At 39.1% G+C, this 16,419-nt stretch overlaps 1 protein-coding gene across 2 annotated transcripts in view; it reads left to right on the top strand.

The window, feature by feature from the left end:
• Nucleotides 1-16,419, top strand: part of EPHA3 (EPH receptor A3) — a 324,372-nt gene that overhangs the window by 276,079 nt on the left and 31,874 nt on the right. For both annotated transcript variants that reach the window (XM_030581675.1, XM_030581667.1), the window contains exons 12-13: nucleotides 4,165-4,226; nucleotides 7,490-7,699. In XM_030581675.1, coding sequence (XP_030437535.1) covers nucleotides 4,165-4,226; nucleotides 7,490-7,699 — 272 coding nt within the window. The remainder of the gene's footprint in view (nucleotides 1-4,164; nucleotides 4,227-7,489; nucleotides 7,700-16,419) is intronic.

The raw sequence follows: 16,419 nt of genomic DNA, 5'->3' as shown, positions 1-16,419 counted from the left end.
CCTTCAGTTTCATAAGAGCATGAATTTATCCTATAAACTTTGTGGATAGCCCAGTTCTGATGCTATACTACATTTTAGTCTGAGAATTTGTAGCAATACTGTCAGTCTCCATAGATTATCAATAACACTTGGCTATTAGTGTTACCAATAACAACTGTTTGCTTTTCGCATTGGTGTTCTCTCTATATATATCTTGCTGTACCTTGCCTGCCAACCTGATTGAAAACAATCAACCGAAGGTTGTTGGAGCGCCTAGATTTTTCTCTCTCTTCAACAGGCTGAAAGGCTGCAGAATAATTGAGTACAAGGTTGAAGTTGTGGACAAACAGATTTTGTCTACCCCAGTTTATAGCGACATACAGGGAGACAAACTATATCTGTTGTGATGCACCTTGGTCATATGCTTGCCCTGATTCATGTAATGTATTCCAGCCAGGGAACCCAGGTAATAGGAGGGAATGAAGGTACAAAGCCCCTGAACTACAACTCCCGCAAAGCCCTCTGATGTCTCAGGTGGACCCAGATTATTGTTGAACTGACACAAAAGGAAATATTTCAATTTGGTATTCCCAACAAAAAAATTTAAACAATTTCTGCAAAATCTAATTTTCCCTGTTGCAAATGTCAATATTGTGGAAATTATATTTTTGGAGGGACAAAACAATTCAGTGGAAAGTTTCCAACCATCTTTAATGTTTACCATTTGTGCAGCTTTCTCTTTGTGAATCTCATGCACTTAATTATGTTAGATAACATGTTAAGGGGTGGAGCCATTGCTTACCCTTAGGGTTTGTCTACATGGTGAGGTAATGATCACTACAGGGGTGTGATTTCTAAACAGCACTAATGTGTTGCACATTCATTGGTTCGTGAGACCTTGCTGGTGCACCTTAAAGGTTACCTAGTGCACTTGAATGAAGTGTTCTTTCAACCAGCACAACATTCAACCATAGTACAGAACCTTTAAGGATCACCAGCAGAATCTACATGGACTTACTAATGCACAAAAGCTAGTGTGTGTTAGAGGTCACATTTTCATAGTGCACAATAGTCCCCCAGGTAAACAAGCCCTTAGAAGCTGCTCTATGGTTGTGAATACATTTCTATGTTTATATACAAGAGTATTTGATACCTTTCACTCCAAATTGTAAGCCTTACTAAGATACACTTTCAGTAGTTTACAAAAAATGTTGTCATGCTTTTAAACTCTCATGTCATCTTGTACAGCACGTGAAATAACAATACATCTCCTTAAATATCTACATTGCCCACTTTCACCCATCTTCTCCTCCACGGCAAAAGGGCAGATAAAGCAAACTTTGGAAAGCATTATTAAATAATAAAATTCATAGGTTGATATGAAGAAGGGATAGATGGCCTTGTGGTTGGGGCATTGGCCTGGGACATAGGAAACCCACTTTTGATTTCCTGCTCCGCCATGGCCTTCCAATATAACCTTAGACAAGTCACTTGGCCTAGCTGTCCTCTGCCCCCTATCTGTACAATGGGTATAATAGCACTGCTCTGCCTCACATGGGTCCCAGAAAGAAGATGAGCACCACCAGGATCAAAGCAACTGCCCATTGAAATGTCATGAATATGACCCCCGTATGACTGAGTCGATCACAGGGTACATAGACATAGATGATGATATTAAATTAACAGAATAGTGGTCACTATATTAACTTTTTTTATTCATCTCTCTTTAATATGTGAAATTCCACATAAGTCACCATTTTGATGCAAAAAGAATGGTTTTACAAAGCTCAAATTGTAGTACACACTGAATTTTCCTAGGCAACTTTTGAAGGATATTTAATGCCTGCTATACTGTGCATTGTATCCACTGGGGAAATAATCATTTTTTGTAAACTACTGAAAGTGTATCTTAGTAAGGCTTACAATTTGGAATGCAGGGTATCAAATACTCTTGTATATAAACATAGAAATGTATTTAAAATTTTAAAACAATTTTAAAAGGGGGGCATATACATGACTCCATTTTGTGGGTTCAGCTACAGTACCAGAAGTTCTGGATGAGTGAGAGGTTAAGGGATGGGTCGAGAGAAAAAAACAGGATAAGGTTAGGAAAACTTCAGGAGGTGAGATTCATTTGTGTGGCACCTTCTCACCAGACAAGCCATGAAGAGCAGCAAGATAAGGCAGAAGGAGCCTGCCTGAAATAAGAGTTCTGGCCAGAAAAGCAAGATTTCAGTGCTATGGAAGCCGTGCAGCTGCAGATCTACATATGTGCTTGTGTGAGGATTTTTGGCCAGCTTAGTGGGGTATCATCATCAGTGTTGCCAATTCTCATGATTTTGTCCCAGGTCTTGAGAAATTTGGTGTTTTTCTTAAAGCCCGACATTCTGGAGTCAACTGAGTAGACGAGAATCTCAGCTTTCATTTAAAAAAGAAAAAAAAAAAGGTTCTACCCTTGTTTGGACAGAGAAAAGTTTGAAAGTGTGACCTGAGTGCACCCTAATGGTTCAGAAACCAGAAGGCAAATAGAAAGAACTCATTCTTAAAAAATAATCTTATGATTTTTAAGCCAATGTCAGGTGTTTTTGAGGCCTGACTCATGATTTTTGAATGCTTGAGATTAGTAAGTACTTGTTTGTTTTTCATATCAAGGAACTCAGTGTCTATTCATAACACTTGGGCCACAGTTGGGCAAGGTACTTATCCACATGCCTATCTATGAGCACAAAATCGTCTTATTGAAGCTAATGGGAATACTTTCATACTTTGAATTAACCATATGCTTCATTACCTTGCTAAATACACACCCTAGTGCTGTGTTTATGGTAATTGTTAGTTATCTTATGTGTCATACTCCTTAGACTCAAACTGTATCTCCATGTGTAAAGGATAAAGATGTAAAGAGTATAATTTAACAATGGTTTTGGCAGTAGATCAAGGGATTTTTGAGCATATGGTAAATGGCTTATTTTAACAAGGTAGGAACGCATTGTCTAGATAAATTGTGTGCCGCTACGATATGGTTATTAATAATTAAAGTTCTTTAATGTATTATAGTCTGATCCATATATTGATTGCTGCATTGTTTGCTCTACAGAAGACACTCTAAGAAACAGGGAAAAGGGTGATTTTCCCCTAGGAGGCTACATGAGTTGCTAAGTGGATTAGTTAGTGGCTTTTCAAGTTCCCAGGTCATAATTCAGACCAGAGCTTACTAGAGAGACTTGAAATGATGTGCTCTGGAAGAGGATGTCAGCATGAGCGTGGAGTTGTTTCTTTGCAGAGTACCCTGCTGCAACATAAAGTAAACATATAGGGCCAGATTCTTAACCGCATCCAAGCTCCACTTAGATGCAGAGGGAGATGTATCAGAGAGCTGGTTGTGGATCCCTGATCCTAAGCTGCCCAGCCCTGGTGCAAATTAGAATTACAGGGGAGCAACTCTAATTTACAAAAATGGCAGATGGGTCAAAGTGGAGCTCCACTATGGCCTTCACACCCTGCCTTGCCTCACTTCCTCCTCTTACACTGTGGTGCAGGGGGAGTTGGTGCAGGAGTCTGTTCATTGGCAGAGAGTTTCCATGCACAGGGGGAATTCTCCACTGGCCTTCTCCTATCACTTTATGACTTTTGCTGATCAGAGAATACACTCTCTCATAAATAGGGAGGATAGATATCATAGCCAGTGTGTTATCAGAGAGAATGTTGAAACACATAGTAGGGATGCTCCTGAATGGGGGCACCTCTAATGTTCTGTTCTGTGCATGGTCCTTTACCACACTCACTACCATGTGAGCACCTATTATGGGCTCTGCATCACTGGTTGTGACCATGGTGTAGTGATAATGCAAGACAGAAATACCAATACTTACACCTTATGTCTTTATATGTGAATGGTTACAAATCAAATGGGCCTAGATTGAGCTCTGGTACAAGTGGGTGCATTTCCACTGGCTTCAATGGAGTTGCATTTACTGTTTACGAGTGTTGTATTTGTCTCATAAACCTTCTTTTCTTTGTGTTTCTTTTTTTTTCTTTGTTTCTTTTTAACAGTAAAATGATCTGTATTTCGAGGAAAAAACATTTGGAAGCAAATTTCTTAAATATACATAATAATACATTCATGTATTGTGAATTTTCTATTTCTCTTTAAATGCTTACTTGGTGCTTTTAATGTATTTTCAGGTAAACCAGTTATGATTGTTACTGAGTATATGGAGAATGGCTCTCTGGACAGCTTCCTCCGAGTAAGTACAAGGTTGATGGCACAGTGCTGATCTTGTCCTGTCACAATTTTGTCTTTGCTATTGCTTTACTCTAAGTCACCATAATTCTTTTGCCATGTTGTATCTTTCATTGTTTCCTTTATTTTGGGATGGGTTGTCGTGTGCTCACAAAGGCATCTAGAAGTCTAGTATTCCGTTTTGACCCTTTACAATCAAATTTGGTCGGGGATTTATTGAACATAGCAGAAATGTTATTTAGTACATGCCAGCTTTCAGAAAAGAATGATTCACTCGCAATTACAACTGTAAATTGTTTTTATGGGGACTAAATTAATAGCTTTAATGCACTGATGCTTGCTGATATTGGTAGGTAGCCTATACATCATACCAAGCACTATCCAAATAATGGTAAACTGTTATGCTGAGCCAAGAGTTTAAATGCAAGATGTTTAAAGAATAACCTCTCACCATGAGGTGTAGAAATTTTGTGTTGCCAAGTGCTATTAGAACATCCTCTTTCTCCACTCCTGCAATGTTTTGCTTATTTTATTCTCCTTCTCTTTTAAAGCTGGTAATGGACCTGACAAAACCTGAATGATCCCTGTGTTACCAAGATTTACATGAGGCAAAACAACTAGTGTGCCAGAAGTAAACTCCCTCCTGAGGAGAAGCACTGGTTTTATTTTCATTTGTTAGGGTGACCTCAACTCTGGCTACAGACCTTGCCTTGGGTTTGTCATGGTTGAATGACACTATCCCTCAAATTCATAACACTGAAATAGACATTAAACCCCAAAAGGAGATCTATTATCAAGTCGTGTTTCTGCATATACTGTATATGTTATGGTGTCTGCTGAAGCATATGAAATGCATATAAATATTGTATTAACAATCTATCTCGTAATAAATCTATCTCAAATTCGATAAGGATAAAAATCCTTGAATAAAACTTTGGTCATTCTAGGCTGCAAGACCGATGATTGCTCTGATATATACACACATGCTGATTCAAGTATTTGTTACATATAATTCAGTGATTTTAGTCTGCTGTATTGTTCAGTGTTCCACACTGTTCCTTGAAAACCTAATCCAAAACCTGCTTAAATTGATGGCAGGACTCCCACTCAACTTCAGTGGGCTTTAGATCATGCCCTGAAGGAGAAGCAAAGCTCTGTCAGAAATCATAATATGCGCTCACATGATTAAAGACTGTGTAACAATACATATCCATAAAGTAGCAATGTTAAAGCTGCAAAGGAAAGAGGATGGCGGTGTTGCACCTACGTACACAGCTAAATTAGCTGTGTGCTCAATTCCTTAATCCCTTGAATCACTCTGAACTGTCCTGGACCAGTTTTGAAACATTTCAGGAAAACACAGGGATCCTCCTGTACCTGTATTCACCACCAAAATACCCATTTAGCCTAATATTTGCACAAAACATATTATCATCCAACCAGTTCTAGTGCCATACATTAGTATCCATTATCTCTCTTTTTTCAAATGCAGACTTTGTAATAGTGACCACTTTATGTTCATTATAACCTCATACCACTTCCCTCATGTTCCTTTGCACTGCATATCAAATTTAAACTTCTTGTCTTTGCTTTTGGGGCCCTGCATCACACAATCCCAGCTATATCTTCAGCCTGATCTCTGCCTGCATTCTTATCCATGCTGTCTGCTCCACCAGCAAGGCCTTCCTTCATAACTTGTGTCTTTTTTTCACAAGCATCTCAGTGTCTTCCTCTATGCTGCTCCTTTATGCCAAACACAGTTTAGCAAGGCTCCACCCTCATCTCATTCCAGTCCCTCCTTAAAAGTCTGTCCCTACAAAATATGCTTTGCCTGCAAAACTTAAATTAAACAAAAAGCTGGAATCACTCATACAAATTCCGGCCTATAACGAGTACCTGTACAATCTTATTTCTAATAATACTTGTCCTTGTTCCCATCCCTGAGGTATGTTATATGCTCATTTGCCTGCGTGGTCCATTATTGATAATGTGATCTCTTTGGAGCAAAGACCTGTCTTTGTGTTCTCTATGCAGCGGCTAGCAATCTATAGGGCACTATAAAATGATAAATAATGTAGACTGCCTACTGTTCAGACTGCAATCTGGCCAATTACATTATGTGCTACTTACATACATAATACAATTTAACTGGTTCATTGGTTCACTGTATTTCAGATATAGTGTATTGATTTCTATTTGCTAATTTATTCGTTGAAATTTGTATTTTTAACTTATCAAGTCATCAAAGTTAAGGCAAGTTTCATTCAAATACATCCTTTCCAACCACGAGTCTCACTGTGAAAGTGAATGCCAAAGGGCTTTTCAAACACTTGACTGCCATTTCAGTGCCAGTTCTGCCATGTGTTCAGCTAATGTTTACACGGCCAATATTGTCCCTTGAGAACAATGGTCAAAAGTAAAATTTATGCTCCTGTCTTTCAGTAGGATTCATGTGGTCTTACCCATGTGTGAGTGAAGAGTCCCATTTATATAGTTAGCCTCCGCATGGGACACAGGAGCCACCCGCACGGATGTGACTGCAGGAGTGGTGGTTTAATGTATTTGAAAGCTGATCACTGAATACATTTTATTTTTGGTCGTATGTAGATTCACATAGCAAGATGGAAGCAATATTTAACAAGCAAAACACATTACCAAGAGCTTGGAGGCTGAAAACCTAACCAAATTATGAATGCATGTGTCTATTGATTTTCAGCCTAAGAACTGTGACATAGTGATTTTGATTCTGAAGCTGAGGAAGATTTTGGAGAACAAATTTAAATTTGGATGGCATTTAGCAATTTCTGAGTCAGATAAGCATTTGCAATTTTTAAAATTGCTTCTCTATCCATATAACTTATATTATTGCGCCATCTAAAGCAGGAATTTTCCTGATGGATGGATCAGTTGGAGTTTTGTGTTTAACTCCTATTGACTGCCTTGAAAATCCTAGCCTCAGTGAATGCATACAGTTTAGATTTATCTGACATTTGCACCTATCGTATATTTGGGCAAGTGAAATTCAGGTGGGAGTAAACACAAGAACAGCTAAATTTTATCTGAAATTAAAGCCTGTCCCTTGTTTGCCTCCAGCTGATTCAGAGATTATTCTCCTTTAGTCACAGCATTTTCATGGATGGTTTTGATCTTGGGTTTCTGTTTTATAAGCCCTCTATGTGCAGAAGTCCCAGTGACTTCAATGGAAAATCTGTACATAGTGAACTTGTACAATCAATCTCTTAAACATGCATTCTGTATGTTTTGCAGAAACATGATGCTCAGTTCACAGTCATCCAGCTAGTGGGCATGCTTCGAGGGATAGCATCTGGCATGAAGTACTTGTCAGATATGGGTTATGTCCATCGTGACCTAGCTGCCCGTAACATCCTCATCAATAGTAATCTGGTTTGCAAAGTCTCGGATTTTGGCCTCTCTCGTGTATTGGAGGATGACCCAGAAGCTGCTTACACAACCAGAGTGAGTTCATCTGCTTATGCCTTTCTTAATTATAGCTATAAAACTAGGGTGCTGGAAGTGCAGTCTGAGACCACATGTGACATCAAGACTCCTAAACTGGGGCACATGGACCATCTTGTCCTGTGGGGCATGGGAAAATCTGATCAATAGCTGGTTAAACTTGCTGGTAAGCTCACTGCAGCCAATTCCTACACATTTGTCAAGGAAGATACAAGTATAAAATTATAGCTCTGCATTTATAGTTGGTGGAAAATCATTCTGTGCATATGTCTATACTGCATGTTCACTTATGATGATAAATAGAGTACATACGGTGCACGCCCCCCTTGCATGGGTATAAACAGCGGTGTAGACAGTAAGCCACTGTTTAGTTGAGTAGAGTAAAGACTTGCTGGAACCTTAGGGTACATATCTTATATGTCTCTCTCCCTACCTAAGCAGTGCCTCCCCCACTTACACTGTTATTTTTAGCAGTGTAGTGACCTGGTGCCTCTCCACATCTGAAGCCTTTCCCCACCACAGCAATGAAAGGCTCTGGCAGAGAGCAGGCAGCAGGGAATGGTACCGCAGATTGCCCTTTAATGCAGATGATTGTATAGCAAACATAAATGTTATTTTTACCTTAACAGAGTTAGGTCATCAGAGAAACAATACATGTTTATTAAATGCTAGCAGATGAGACTTCAATGGAACAGTTTAGAAGGTAGTTAACTGCACATGAATGACTTTCTTCTATTCACACTTATTTTAGTTAAAAACAGAAGTAACTCTACTGAAATCAATTAAACTATAACGGTATGTGAAAGCATAGTGAGAGAGGACTCAAACCCAAAGCTTTCCATTTGTGGTTTGCCACTGTAAAAATTATTAGAGACAAACTGGTAGTTCATTGCTAGAACTGGTCAGAAAATGAAAAAGAATTTTGCAGGAATTTAGAAGTTTATCTGTTTGCATCATACAAGGTCTGAAAAGGACCTACTTTCCTTTTCTCTCTCTTCCCCCAAGAATTTCCAATTTTGAAAAGCTAAAAAATATTTATGATGGGGAAATATCAGTTTAATGTAAAACAAGGAAAAGGGAAAAAAGGAAAACAACAAGGTGGGGAGGGAGGCAGAATGCAACAAAAACTAATGGAAAGAAGAAACAATAAAAAAGAGAACATACAAAACATTAAAAAATGATTTTAAAAATTCAATACAAATATTTTCCAAAATGTTCTTTTTTCAAAGAGCTAATTTTTGGACCGGCTCTATTCATGACCATCTGATGGTCCTTGGGGGTAGGGAGGGCTTATGTGAATTCAAGCACATTTAGCCTCTGAGCTGGGGTTTGTGGGAATCAAGTCCCTCAGTGATGACTATTCTAGGTGATCACTTCCACGTATGCTTGTTGCCCTGCAGGATTCCTCCCCCTCCCTGCATAATTTGTATTGCCCGCCTGCTGGCGTGCGAGAACCTTCATCTGGCCTCAGCAAGATGAAAAGGAACAGGAAGGGAAAAGGGATTCTTTCAAGAGCAAGAGAAGAGAACTTTTTCCCCCACCCTCTACTCCCAGCCTAGGGATGACCAGATATGGGAGCCTACCAGAGCCAGGAGACCCCAAGGAGTGGAGTGCCTCTTGTCTGCCTTCTTGATTGCACTCTGCCTAAAGAGGCATAGAGATGAGACTCTATGCTACTTCATCTTTTGTTTGTGGTAAAGATGGAGTGGAGAATGCCTGGATCCAGAGCTGAGGAAAACCTGGGCCTTTTCCATTTTCCATGCTAAAGCCTTAAAGGGCAGAGCAATAATTTTCCTTTGGCCATTTTTTCCTTATTTTGGAGCCTGCTGCTACTGCTCGAGGCAAGCCACATTATCACCACTTTAAGACCTAAGGAACCTGTGACTCCCCGGTATGTTGGAACAAGAAGTTTTCTGCCTACCATCCACCTCCTTTCTATGTCTCTCTGCTTATTTACATTTAGATAAAGAAATCAGATATGAAGAAACCATTTTGCAAAGCGTGCTCATGTGCATTCCACAAACCCCATCTGCCATTTATGGCACATCCACAAACTACTGCAGGATGTTACCAACATGATTAGAATCTCTTAATACAATCTAGATCACATCTAATTTAATTTGCAGGATAAATGGGAGACTGTATTGTCATCCTTTGAAATGGCATCAGAAAGCATGCTCTAGATGTGGGGAAGTCACTTCGTTCACAATTAAGACATCACTGATTGGGGTTTAGCTTTGAGATTGTTTAGATCCTCATTTGATTTCCCTGCTACTATAATCCAGAGTGCCTGTGCTACTTCTTTAAATTCATATTAATCTGAGTGAAAAGGGGGCAATTGGATTGGTGGTTGTCACAAAAGTTTGGTGATAAGATAAAGGAGTTTCAAAGCTCTGTGCCAGTAAGGACCACAAGTTACCATTGTGTGATGACCATTCTAGGTTAAATGAATTGGTGGTTGCCCACAGGAAGATGCGAGTGCCATTTGTTACAAAAGCCACCATTTACTTTTTTCTGTAGCTGGCATTCTTGATGCCTGTCTCAGCAGAGAGGGCAGTGATTGAACAGACATGTATATAAATCTATCTTCACACATCTACAAAATGGGGGTAACACTTTCAAAAGTGTCTAGATTCCATTTCAAAAAGTGATCTAGGTACTTAAGTCTCATTGACAGTCAAGTCACTTGGTCACTTTTTTGGAAATTTTACCCTGAGTCCTTCTCAGTTCTGTTTCAGGCTCATTAGCAAAGAGACGGAATGTTTGCACTGCTGCTGCCTGGTTATTTAGCTAAATAGAAGACTGTTTCCTAGACTGTCAGTCCAAGGAGATTTCACAGCCACTAAATTCATATGAAGGAAAAAAGAGACCAAGTTTTAAAATAATGGAATAGTCCCATAGAGTTTAATGCATTTACCAGCCAATGTGTGGGGTAGCTGTTACTCAGAAGCATTTTGAAATTGACTAAAAAAATCAAAGCTGTAACCATATTTCCAAATGTTCGCTTTCTGGTAGTGAAATAAGATATCTTAAGTGACTTTGTTGTTCGATAATCCAGTCCTGCAAAGAGAACTCATCCAGGCAGAGCCCCTGTGCATGTACAGACCCTCCCCTAAGCATTTACAGAGTTACAGGGTAGGATTGTCACCTATCACTCAAGAGGACACTACCTCATGGGTTTGGTTATCATGTCCATTAATGCACAAGGGGAATCACATTCTGTTAGTTAAGGGAATAGGTCAGGCCTCCAGCAGCCACCGGGAGCCATTCTGTCCTGTACCAGCTAGATGGCTCTTGGACTGACCTCATGACCAATACAACACTGATTCTCCTGTCATGTGACCCTATAGAGTATGGGTCTGGATTTTGCCCTCTCATTTTTGTTGCCAAATTCTTCTAACCCGATTGTTAAAATCCATTTCTCTTGATTCCTTTCTTCCCAGGCACTTGGTCAAATATCCGTGACAATCACTTTCTAACTGATTATAAATCAAAATACGAGATTGGGATACGTAGGCCTGGAAGCAGCTGCTGTGTGCTGGAGTAGCAGACTCATTCCAAATAAATTGAAGGCTTTGTTTAGTTTTGGCAGATTTATGTTTCACAGTTCAGCTACAGTAAGAATCACAACTCTGTTGACAGCAAACAAAACCTTCAATTACTACTGACACTTTTGCTCCAGCACACAACAGCAGATCTCAGGCCTAGATAGCCCTGGCTACTGATTTGCTACAACAAAGGTCTGTAGCTGCTGTATCTGCAACTACCACCTACTCCCTCCTTGCATTCCGGTGAAAGTTCTCTTTTCCCTTTGTTTGAAAGTATACCACATCTTTACCTTTTCGTGAGGCCCATAAACCAGTGATTAAATGGCAGGTGACTGACATGACTTTGCTTATATCTACTGTACTTAGCATAGACTGTCTCAGGCTTTTTCTGGGAAAGTGGCCCAAGTGGATTATATTAGAGTGTGGAAGAGTCACAGTTTGGGACATGTTCTGGAGGATGTTACATTTTGGACATTGGTCTTAATTTGTAGGTCTTGTCTATCAAGGAGAACTTGCACAGTTTCCCTGAACTTCAAGTGGGTGTATTTAAAAAAAAAATAAAATAAAATCTAAGAAATAAACTTAGTGTAGCAGTTGAAAGTCACTGTAGTGCAGTGGGTCTCAAACTTTTGTGCTGGTGACCCCTTTCACATCACAAGCCTTTGAGTGCGACCCCCCCTTATAAATTAAAAACACTTTTTATGTATTTAACACCATTATATATGCTGGCAGCAAGCGGGGTTGGGGTGAAGGTTCACAGCTCGCGACCCCCATGTAATGACCTCACGACCCTCTGAGGGGTCCCAAGCCCCAGTTTGAGAACCCCTGCTGTACTGGGCTAAGCAGAGAGGAAAAAGAGAGAATAAATAGCATCAAATAATGTAAGTTTTTAGGTAATCAGATCCAAGTATATTACAAAGACATTTTCTTACAGTATGCAGTGTGCCATAGTGCTGTAACGTTATATATTCAGTTCACTAGCCATAGTAGCATTCAGCCATTTGAATTAGCAGAGCTAGTGCTTTTCATTTTTATTTCATATGATCATATAGAGTGTATTAATAAGCCTGTGGCTTTGTTTGAAGCTAGGGCCATGATTATGTTACTACTACAAGATCCGGTGGGTTACCCTCAGTATTTTTTTTTTTTAATTTCCATCAGTATGATAATGTCAAACTCACACTGCTATAGCAGGAAACTAAGAACCTCTGGTCTTAAAAAGTTGCCAGATTCTAAAATAATGACATGCTCCCACACGTGTGTAACTGCTCACATGTCTCAGACACTGTCTGACATGGCATTATTTTACATGCCTGGATAGGTCCCCACAATAGCCCTTTGTTTTCTCTTGGTTACTTTATGTATGCCGTGCTGGCCAAATCAATGCTTTGCTGTCAGTTCTTAAGGTGGGGTGTACCCATTTCACAATCCTGGGGTTCATCTTCAGATCTTTCTTTAAAAATTAAAGAGGAGGATGCAGGGGCAGAAAGAATCTAGCTTGCTATTTTTTTTCCTAGTTACATTTAAAAAGAGACTGTGCTGAAAGTGTACATAATGGTTCTTTGTCTTCAGAAAATAAGTGGAAAAATAGGGCACCAATAGGTAACCGTGCACATGCATGTACATACTTATACACTTGATTAGACCTTTGTGGGGTTTTTTGGCATGCACTGGTGGGTCTCTGTGGGCATGACATTCTCATGCACATTTCTGTAGGCATAGTTATAGGGTCCTCATTTTGAAATTTGGTTCTGTGTGTTCCAGTTTGCCCAGTTGCTTTTAATTTTAAAGAACAGTAGCCTAACAATATCAGCCCGGGTTTTGCCTGTGTTAATGGCAGGAGCTTTGATAAGTAAGAAGCCCCAGCTTTGACAAATGCCCATTTTTGTATCATAGCTTAATAGAAAATGTTTGATTTAGTCTACTGCGTGATTAACCATAAGTTATATGACGTCTTTGCTATGAGTAAATCATAAATATTAACCAGAATGTGTTCATGCAATCTCCAACTCAGACAAGCATTTCTTAAAGAGAGAGAGAGAGAGAGAAGGGGTGGGGAAGATTCTGCTACTTGAGCAATTACTAAGTGCTCTGTTTGAGTTCACTGGCTTTTAAAACTAGAGTAGCTTGTATCGTTTTTTAAAAAAATGGATGAGTGCATAAAAATTCCAAGTTCAGTTTGCTACAATTAATGAGACTGTTTTATTTGTTATTTAAAATATGTGAAAATATGTGAAAATGTTGCACCAATTTTAAGAAAAAATCCATAGTTTTTGGTGCTGAAATTATAGTCCAATAAGCAGGACCTATTAAATATCAGTGGAAACTTGTAGCTAAAATAGCTAAAACACCTTGCTAAAAGCTTTGGTTTCACTCATGTTTATGAAATCCTTCTTCCTTCTCTCAGTAGAAGTATTTCCCAGGAACATTGCATAAACTCATCTTTGATTTTCAATTCTGGATGCCTGGGTTCTATAATCTGTATTCTGTTTGATTTTAAAATATTACTTTTGGGAAAAAAAAACATTTAAATGTTTTCTGTGGAATTTAGATCTAAGATGGCTCAGTTTTCTCAAAATGTTGAACTTTAAATGTTTTAAACTAGCTTTCCAGTTTTATTTTCTACTGTTTCCCATTTTTTTAAATACATTCATTAAAATTTAGACTCTTCCTCTTTTTCATGAATTTGTAGTTCTGTAGTAAAAACTAGAAAAATGTGATGTTGCTTTTGACTTGAAATTAGTGCCAGAATTCCCTAAAATATACTGTGCTGACTGAGTAATAGCTTCCATACCACATGCAGTTGAAATATTCCACTTTGTATCATTATGAGTCCTAGTCCCATCTGGTTATGAAAATGGTGTGTTGTATCCCTTGCTTTTAAGTTATGTAGATTTATTATGCTTCTTATATACTTGTACCTCTATAAACCTATCAGGTATTGTGATAGGGGAGCAGATGAGTTGTATGTTTCTCAGAAGTAACTCTTCTATCCTAAGATCTCAAGGTGAAATCTTGAGACCACTGAAGTCAGTGGTCCCAGGATTTCACCCCCAATGTATAGATGAATGCCTTCAGCATCACGAACAGAGCTATGGTAGATGCTTAGGAGAGAAAAAAAGCTCTTCACTTTCAATGGAACTTAACTTTGCATAGATAGGCATACAGTCTTCATAAAACCAATGAAAACGTGCATAAAAGGGAACTTTTGATGTTTTATTGAATTTGTCTTTCATATGATAATACAGTAGTTTCTAAAACATTGGAGAATAATGCCACTATTTTTTATTAATTGAATGTTTTTTCCCTTTAAGATGATGTCAGGTAAGGACTTTGTGCTAAACTATGTATTTCCCTCCCCTCCATGAAGTGCTTACCTTGTACTTTACTGTTATTTCCCATGTTCCTGGGATGCCTACATTTTCTCTACATGTTGACACATACAAGTCTCTTCCCTTTCTAAACTTTTTCAGAAGCTGAAGCCAGTTGGGCTGGAAAGTATTTGCATTTATTCCCTTGCATTGTGTTGTTAGAAATTGGCACCCACTTTGTCTTGGGGAGAATACAATTGTATTTTGCAACCATTTTAATCTCACTTTGTTCTTGGCTCTTAATTCAAGATTGGTCATGACCAGGTCAACTCCTAAATCAGGCCTCGGAATTCAGACTTTCGGTGAGTCCAATCTTGAATGCTCTCATCTGACATCATCTTAAGAGGAACAGATAGGCCATTACCTGACCTGCATGTAAGAACAACATAATTATTTTCCTCACATAAACAGAATGTTATATTAAATAGCAGATGTTAAATAGGTGTACTCAGTATCTGAAGGCAGTTGAAGCTTGAGCTGAGTTGCTTATTCATGGGGGGCAAAGAGTAGAGATGGCTTGCTGATTCTTTTGGATTTGGCAGGGGTATTTAGTACCATTGGCCACAACATGGTATTTACATGTCTGGAAACCTGGTGGTTTAGCTGTAGTTGTACTTCAGTAGATCAATTATTTTTCAATGGAGAGGACCCAGAGGCTAGTAGCAGGCTGTTATTCATCTGCTCAAGAGCTTTGTCATGTAGTGTACTGCAAGTTTATATTCCGCCTGCCCTCTATTCACTGTGTAGATGAAACCAGGGGACAATGTGAGATATTCTGGATTGCAGTGCTATTAGTATGCTGATGATACTTAGCTCTGTGTCTTAATGTCTCCCAAATCAGATGGTGCAATCACTTGGCTTTCCTGGTGATATTGGTGAGTTGGGAAGCACCTGGATGAATTGCCAGAAGTGATATCTGAATCCTCGATTGAGGGAGTTTGTCCTGTGTTTTTTACACAGGTTTACAATATAGAATCCACTGCTATTTTAGAAAGCAGACTAGTGGTTTTTTTCCCCCTCTATCTTTGCTTGGCTAGGAAGTTGCAACCTTTCCTATCAAAGCAAAGCTCGACAGTTATCTGTTCCTATGTCATCTCCTAGCTGCATAACTGCGAAGTGCCTATCCTTGAGGATCTCTTAGAAAATTCACTTAAATGTAGAATTCTACTGCTGACATACTCATTGGTGTTTCATGCAGGCAACACATTACATCTGTGTTCCAGAGACTGCAGTGGGTACATATTCATTTCCAGATGTAGTTAAAAGGTTGGGTTTGATCTATAAAAGTCCTTTGTAGTTTAGGTGCCAGGTAGCATAAAGGTAATTTTACCCTGACAGTTGAGAGCAGCTGGGACATGTTAGGAGATAGTCCCTAGAATTGTACTTCTGAAGACTGGCCAGTCTCCGTGTAAGGCCCTTGCTTCTCAAATCACTTTCCCCTTCCACTGACAGAACTCATCATGTGACACGGCTTTTTGTTTACTCAGGCAGTTTCTGAGCCAGTGAGATGAACAGCAGAGTTTCAGTTGAGAGACTTTTCAGAGTTGGAGTATATGTGGGTTTGGGTGTGTTTTGTACCTTTAGATTACAGCTCTTTTATTCGCATTTACTTGTTTATCGTGTGACCCTGAAGAGACAGCTGTAGACAAACTGTATGTTTAAAAAATAAATATATATAATAGAAATAGTGGGTTTGGTGGTTAGCGCTCTAGGATTCTGGAAAGTTGGTTTTAATCCTCAGCTCTGCCACAGACTCACTGTGTGACCTTGGGCATGTATGAAAAGAGGACAGTATTATTCC

Source organism: Gopherus evgoodei, chromosome 1 (genome assembly GCF_007399415.2).
Source record: "Gopherus evgoodei ecotype Sinaloan lineage chromosome 1, rGopEvg1_v1.p, whole genome shotgun sequence".
Lineage (NCBI taxonomy): Eukaryota > Metazoa > Chordata > Testudines > Testudinidae > Gopherus > Gopherus evgoodei.
Note: the sequence above shows the minus strand (reverse complement) of the source record. Positions and strands in the feature narration are given on the sequence as shown.